This window comes from Musca domestica, unplaced genomic scaffold (assembly GCF_030504385.1).
Source record: "Musca domestica strain aabys unplaced genomic scaffold, Musca_domestica.polishedcontigs.V.1.1 17, whole genome shotgun sequence".
NCBI lineage: Eukaryota > Metazoa > Arthropoda > Insecta > Diptera > Muscidae > Musca > Musca domestica.
In genome coordinates this window covers 12,015,770-12,024,266 of record NW_026712230.1, presented here as the reverse complement: position 1 = coordinate 12,024,266, position 8,497 = coordinate 12,015,770, and the positions used below count along the sequence as shown (strand labels likewise).

At 34.7% G+C, this 8,497-nt stretch overlaps 1 protein-coding gene across 1 annotated transcript; it reads left to right on the top strand.

The window, feature by feature from the left end:
- The first annotated feature begins 1,953 nt into the window (after positions 1–1,953).
- LOC131801654 (cuticle protein 1-like) lies at positions 1,954–6,563 on the top strand. The gene is made up of 2 exons (XM_059120541.1): positions 1,954–2,117; positions 5,805–6,563. The coding sequence occupies exons 1-2, from the start codon at positions 2,103–2,105 to the stop codon at positions 6,234–6,236; spliced, it is 447 nt and encodes a 148-aa protein (XP_058976524.1). The 5' UTR covers positions 1,954–2,102; the 3' UTR covers positions 6,237–6,563.
- The last annotated feature ends 1,934 nt before the right edge of the window (positions 6,564–8,497 follow it).

The following is an 8,497-nucleotide window of genomic DNA, read 5'->3' as shown; positions in this document are numbered from 1 at the left end:
AAGTGAATCGATACATCCCATCTCCACAGCAGATATTGTGTTAGTAGAAATAATGGGATGTGTGAAGTATGAAGAGAACAGGATGCTTATTTCGGATTTTATGATAGTTTTGGTTGTTAAGAAATTTGAACCTTTGTGGAGGACGTACTAGAATGAACGGACCGACATATTCCATATTCACACCAGACCTTGGGATAATAAAAGTATTTTATTGTAATTTGAGGAAAATCGAAATCTTACTTCACATTTTATAATATTTACAATTATTTAAAATTTTGACCCTTTACGGGGGAGGAACTTAATGGAGTGTACGGATATTGTCCATTTTCACCTTTGATCTAACACCGGTGCAAATATTACGATTTGCAAAGTTGGAGCCAAATCGGATTATTCTTTCACTTTCCATGCAGTAAAATATTTTTTGATAATTTCGACCTTTTGTGGGGGAGGTATCAGAAGGAGTGGATGGATATTGCCCATTAATATAATAACAATAATATTACGATGTTCCTAGTTTGGATCAAATCGGATAATCTCTTCGAGAGTTATCGTGTGCACCAGCCAGACAAACAAACAGACGGACATCGCCAGATCGACACCAAATGTCCTGAAACGGATTTGGTCCAAAGAGACCTAGGGTCTAAATTATTTCGTTATTTCGATGAGGCACGTTTACCTCTGTAGCTATATGGCTGAGGGTATACAAATATTTGTTCACTACTGGTTGAGGTTATTAAAAGTTCGGCCCGCTGAACTTAACGGCTTTTTACTTGTTAGTATTTGCAACTTCTGAGGCTTATGTCAGATTTTCGGAGGATACTTTGGATTGTCACTTTTTTTACCATTTTTTAAAAAAGGACCATGAAGACCACTTATGTGATTCGGCTGAGTTTAAAATGTTCGACGAAAATAATCCTCTTATTGTTATCCATAATTTTTCGAAGACACTATATATATTTTGGTTATATTTAGGTTACTTTATCCAGATCTTTCTCGATAATCCATGATTATAGCTCTGATAGCTGTTCAAAATAGTCTTTAAATATCGAATCTTTGAGTCGCTTTCAGGGCAGTGAATAGAATTTTAAGGTTCTTTATGATGTTTTTTGAGTTTTGAAATAATTAATATCAGATTATTTGTTTCACATTCATTGGAGTAGTCTTGTTGCCATTGTTTTCGGGGCTCTTAACGCTTGTGGCCCTGGATTTTTTTAAAGTTAATTCCATGTTCCTAGAAGTAGTAGTTGCGGGTACGGGTTATGGGTAATTTACAAAAAAAAAAAAAAAAAAAAAAAAAAAAAAAAAAAAAAAACTAAAAAGAAAAATTTGAGTGATGACAGTGATTCGATTCCTACTGTCATTCGGAACCAATATCCATACATCCATTACAAAAGTGTAACTACACTAACGAAAAACTATGCATACAATAGAAAACGAGGGTTGCTACATTTTACATTGTTTTTGATTTTTTTTGTGCTAACAAAAGGGTGGAGTGTAAGGCGAGCAAGTTATGTCGAATCGAGTGCTTTTGGCTGGCGGACCAGCTTATTGGCAATGATAGAGCATGGCATCGCTGTAGCGGAGGGATAAACACTCACTAAGGTGCAATGAAAACAACGGCGAGAGTCAAACCGACAGACAGACAGACAGGCTAGACCACCTCGGCAGAGGTGTTTGTTCTAATGTGCTCTACTCTGCAACAAAATAAAATAAAAAACGACAAAACGAAAAAATGCATTTCGCTTTCAATTTAGAAAAATAAAAAAAAAAAAAAAAAAAATAAAATCATACAACAACAACCACAATAAAAGTCAAATTCAAGCAGTGCTTTTTTGCTGCTGCTTATTGTCTGGTCTATGCTGTTGCTGTTGCTCTTGCTGCTCTATCTAAGTTCGATAGTCCGTCCATACGTCCACCTATCTGTTGTTGGTATATAAGTAACGTAAACATTTTAAGAATCTATCACAGTCTAGTTTCACATCGAAAACCAATTGGAAGTTTATTTTTCTTAATTGGAGAAAAAATATAGTTCAATTGTTTTTGTGAAACTACCTTTTTCAATTCCTTTTTTCCTTAATTTTTATTAAAAAAAAAAAATAAAAATGTTTACAAAGTTGGTAAGTCAAGGAACAAGAAAAAAGGAGCAACAACCTAAACAAGGATTATGTGGGCCAAAAGTTTTGTGAAAATCTAAAAGTGAATCTTGTGCAATAAAAAAAAACATTAAAAGTTCTTTTAAAATTTGTGATTTTAAAGAAATAGTGAAAATAACTTGCGGATGTGAAACGAGAACATGTATTAACATCATTCGAAAGGACTGAATGGAAAATTCACTATTTTCTTAAATATTCAAGATTTAATAACTCAAGCAAATAATGTAAATAAAGATAAATAAAGTGTTATTTGCCAAATCTAATTTTGAAAATAATCAATAGTATAAACTATAGGAGTTTGAATTATTCTCAAACCCTATTGGCCAGAAAAGATTTGAGTTATAGAAATGAGTTATACAATTTTGTGTCTAATATGGCAAAAAAGAAATCCAGGAACACCTCCAAGTGAATTGATAAATTCGAACATTAAAATATTATTCACAAAATATCCTGTTTTCAAACATTAGAAAAATTCGTACTTTAAAATACCTTTTCAAAAATTCTTTAAAAATATAAAAAGTCTACATAGTTGATTTTAAAATGGAGTATAAAAACCAGACTTATTTATAAGATACTATATTCTAAGAGACTGAGAGAATATAACGAACCCAACCAATTATCTGGGGGGTATACAAAAAATAAATAAAAATATCGGAAGAAATGTGTTTTTTTTTTTTTGTAGAGGCAGATTACTAAAATTTTTCGTTCCTCGCACTTACCTAAATAGGGAGAATATCAACATATGGAACAGACTTAAGTACGTGGGATGATATAATTTTAAACTGCGCTCATTAGGCCACATTTTAAAACTAATGGTTCACATTATGATTGAGATCCAGATATAAGCATTTGATATTAAAAAATTCTTCTCAAAAGAAAATAAAAACAAAAGGAAATTTCTACAAAATTTTGAAAATTGATATTCATTCTAATAAAATTATAATTTGAAACAAGCAAAAAAGCTGTAAATTCGGCCCGGCCGAACGTGGAACGAATTTTGCAATTTTCAAAAAAAAAAAACCGTTTAAAATTCCCTTCAAATCTTACGAAGTGGACCTGCATGTGCAACTTTTGTGATAAGCCTTTACAATATTCTAATGCGAAATTTGGAAAAAAATCGGTGAATAATGTAGCTTAAATCATGAAAATACCGAATGTATATATATACAGGTGAGGCTATACGAAGACGTGGACCTGCACAGAAAATTTTCTGTCATAGGCTGTAGCATCCATTACGAACTTCAAATACCAAATTTGAAATAATTTCGGTGAATAATGTCGCTAAAATCATCAAAATACCGAATATCGGCCATACAAAAACGTGGACCTACATGGCCCATTTTCAATACCAAAAATCCTGCAGACATGATATTTGAGTAAAATTTTATCAATCAACTCCATTTCCTTCGGAAGCTAGAGTGATTTCCACAGACGGATAGACGGACGGACATCGCTAAATCGACATAGAATTATATGCTGATCAAGAATATATAACTGCAGGGTCTAAAATTTATATTTCGAGGTGTTACAAACGGAATTACAAACTTAATATACCCTCCATACTATGGTGGAGGGTATAAAAATTGTCAGTGATGGGGGAAAGCCACTAAGAAAAAAAGATATAGGTATGGACTCAATGATTTATTCTAGATTAATTTATTGAACATTAAAAGAATAAAATCAGCGAAAATTCCCTAAAAGTGTCAGATCTATTGAAGTATATATTATATCTTTTCCGACACCGATTCTCGGACACACAATCAATTTTCTGTATTTGGTCGCTCGCACCCTGTGCAATGTTACTTTTAACACCCTCCACCATACATAGTATGGAGGGTATATTAAGTTCGTCACTCCGTTTGTAACTCATTGAAATAATCATTTTAGACCCAACAAATCATTTTAGCCCTGTCCGTCCGTCTGTCCATCTTTCCGTCTGTTGTAATCACGCTACAGGCTAAACGAATTAAGATAGAAAGCTATAATTTTGTCCAGATCTCTCTTTTATCTGCAGGCAGGTCAAGTTCGAAGATGGGCTATATCGGTCCACGATATGATATAGCCGCCATATAACGGTACCCCCGATATCCGGTATTTTAATGATTTTAGCCACATTTTTCAATGAAATTGTATGAAAATCTACACAAGCAGTTCTCTAAGAGCACTTTACCTCTTGGAAGAGATTAATCTATATAGGTCCACGATATCGAATAGCCATATAACGGTACCCCCGATATTCGGTATTTTGATGATTTTAGCCACATTCTCTAATGGAATTGTATAAACATTCACACAAGTAGTTTTTTGTGAGTACTTTATCCCTTGGCTGAGAATTATCTATATAGGTCCACGATATCGAATAGCCCCCATATAATGGTACCCCTCGATATTCTCTATTTTGATGATTTTAGCCACATTATCTAATGGAATTGTATAAAAATTCACACAAGGAGTTTTTTGTGAGTACTTCATCCCTTGGCTGAGAATTATCTACATAGGTCTACGATATCGTATAGCCCCCATATAACGGCACCCCTCGATATTCTCTATTTTGATGATTTTAGCCACATTATCTAATGGAATTGTATAAAAATTCACACAAGGAGTTTTTTGTGAGTACTTCATCCCTTGACTGAGAATTATCTACATAGGTCTACGATATCGTATAGCCTCCATATAACGGTACACCCCCCCCCCCCATATTCTGTATTTTGATGATTTTAGCCACATTTTCTAATAGAATAGTCTGAAAATACACACGAGGAGTTCTTTGTGGGCACTTTACCGCCTGAAAGAGAATTGTCTATATAGGTCCATGATATCGTATATTCCCCATATAACGGTATCCCCCGATATTTGGTATTTTGATGATTTAAGCCACATTTTTAAATGGAATTGCCTTAAATTCTATACAAGGAGTTATTTGTGAGTACTTTATCCCTAGATATAGATTTGTCTATATAGGTTCACAATATCGTTTAACCCCCCATATATCGGCACCTTCCGAGATTTTGACAGAATTTTTAATGGATTTTATTTTTATTTTTTGAAAATGTCCTAATTTGTTCCAAATGGTGGAGGGTATTCAAAGTTCTTACTGCTTTTCTACTTGTTCCTTTTTAATGATGAACAAAACTTTTTAACATTACTTTATCCTGCTTTATAGTTTCCAAGTCTGCTCTGAAACAATAAGTCCTTCACATGTTTTTTTCTAATGAGTCTAATATCTGATATAATAACTTGATATCAGATATTAGCTCCTTTATTAAAAGCGAGATTACTAGTTTAGTTTTCTTGTCTGGATTGTATTCTAGGATGTCCTGCATTTTTTAAAAAAAAGGTAATTTTTAAACCAGTTATTTTCATTAATTGTGATAAAGTCTCAAAAAGGATTGGTTTTCTGCCCTTATCCAGTGAATATCTCTTTTTGGATCTACGTATCTCTTTTATGGCATATATGCAATGATTTACTAGATCCCCTAAACCGTAAATGAACTGTCAGCTCTGAATTCAACTGCAGAAAACTTTTATATTATGCATTTTTGTTGCAACAAATTTTTTTGGTCCACTCCTTGTACTGTATTAATTTCTTAACTAACTTTAAACATTAATAAATATAATGAAATGCATCATTTTTTATCTTTCTTACAGGTAATTCTGTCTTTGGCCGCTGTGGCCTGCGCCAAACCCCAAGCTGCCCAATACCCAGCCGGTGTGAATCCCCAGGATTGTCCCGGTTTCCCCATCTGTGATAATGCCCGCCTGCATAATCCCGCTTCCAGATGGCAACAGCCTCAACCTGCATGGCAACCACAACCCTCGTGGCAGCAACCCCAACCCTCTTGGCAACCACAACCATCGTGGCAACCCCAGCCCCAGTGGAATGCACCACCAGCTGCCCCCGGTGCTGCTGATAAATTCCCAGCTGGTGTGAGTCCACACACCTGCCCCAACTATCCATTCTGTGATGTGAATGCTGGCGGTGCTGCTGCTCCAGCTCCTCCACTACCCGGTTTCACCGAACGCCAGTACCCAGCTGGTGTCAGCCCCCACACTTGTCCCAATTTCCCCTATTGCAATTAATTTTTTTCCTCTGGGATATTGAAACTGGATGACACCGTCTACAATGCACTGCCTTTCGCTCTCACTCTCAATTTCCCTCTCTCACTCACTCCGAATGCCACTCTCATGGAATACTCTCCAACATTTAACATATCATCAATAATTGTGTGCTGTTTTAAATACTATCTATCTATGTTCTATATTAAGATTGATGATGATGACAATGAATGATTTCCATACTTCCATCCCTGCATTTCATCCTAGCCTATTCTTGCCATTCACATTTCCCCCGTACATTTTATCCTTGGTTGTTTCGACAAAATAAAAACGAAGAAAGACAAAGACTTATTTCATGAATTTGTATCCATTATGAAAACAAAAACTATAACTTTTTGATTTTGTTTTTATTTTTATTTCGATAAATTACTCAACAATAAAACAAAAGAACGAGAATTCTTAGAAAAAAATTAAGACAAAATTATAAGTGTTGTTGCTATGATTGGTGTAGATTGGGGAAGATTCTATATATTAAAAATGCTCACCGAACAGATAAGATTTCCTATTGCTTCTTCAAAAGATATAAAAGTACTTTTTAGGAATGAGATATCGAGCTGGAGATTATAGATCAATTAGCTTCCACTTTGCATGGATGTAATATCGATGCATGTCGGCTATTCCATAGCCGTAATGATTTCTTAACAGGTTTTCTTTAAATAAGCACGATCCATTTTTTTTCGCACATTGAACCCCATAGTGTAGCCATCCACCAACTTATAAAAAATAAGAATTGTAATTTTCGATTTAATGGGTATGATTTTGTTGAAAAAACTCTTTTTAAAGATTTGATAAAAAACGGTTATTTTTTATTAGCAAATAGTTAATATATATAAAAAAAAATATTTCTTTTCAACGTGTTCTGGGGAAAACTGCAGCTGTTAATTTAGTCTCCATAACTCAATTAGAAAATTTCGTCAATGTCGATGTTGTGACAGATATATGGGAACATATTGGAAGTCTGAGTTTTTCATTAAAAAATAATAATAATAAGAATAACATTTAACAAGTAAAAAAACATTAAGTTCCGCCAGTCCGAACAAAAAATAAAACAAGTAAAAAAGCAGTAAGTTCGGCCGGGCCGAACTTTGAATACCCTCCACCATTTTGAACGAATTAGAAAATTTTCAAAAAAAAAAAAATCTTTAAAATACTTAATATCGGAAGGTGCCGATATATGGGGGAATATACGACATTGTGGACCTATATAGGCAGATCTGGAGATTATAGATCAATTAGCTTCCACTTTGCATGGATGTAATATCTGGGGGTAAAGTACTCATATGGAACTCATCAAAATACCGAATATCGGGGGTACCGTTATGTGGGGGATATACCATATTGTGGACCTATATAGACAAATCCCTTTCAGGGGTTAAAGTGCTCACAAAGAACTCCTTGTGTGGATTTTCCGACAATACCATTGGAAAATATAGCTAAAATCATCAAAATCCCGAATATCGGGGGTACCGTTATATGGGTGCTATACGATATCGTTAACCTATATAGAGAGGGTAATGTGCTCAAAAAGAACCCCTTGTGTGGAATTTGGAGGGTACCGTTATATAGGGGATATACGATATCGAGGACCTACATATACAATTCTTTTTTGTGGTATAAAGTACCCACAAGGAAGTCCTTGTGTGGATTTTCAGACAATTCCGTTGAAAAATGTGGGTAAAATCATCAAAATACCGAATATCGGAGGGGTACCGTTATATGGGGGCTACACGATATCGTGGACCTATATAGACAATCCTTTTTCAGAGGCTGAAATACTTATAAGGGACTCCTGGTGTGGAATTTCAGACAATTCCGTTGAAAAATGTGGGTAAAATCATCAAAATACCGAATATCGGGGGGTACCGTTATATGGGGGCTATATGATATCGTTGACCTATATAGACAATTCTCTTTCGAGGTATAAAGTACCCACAAGGAACTCCTTGTGTGAATTTTCAGCCAATTTCGTTGAAAAATGTCGGTAAAGACGGACAGACGGACGGACAGGGCTAAATCGTCTTAGAATTTTACGCTGATCAAGAATATATATACTTTGTTGGGTCTAAAATGATTATTTCGATGAGTTACAAACGGAATGACGAATTTAATATACCCTCCATACTATGTATGGTGGAGGGTATAAAAAATAAAGTGGGTTAGGCAGTTATACCTAACCAAAAAGGGAACCTTTATAGACAATTTTATACCCCATGGATTTTAATCTA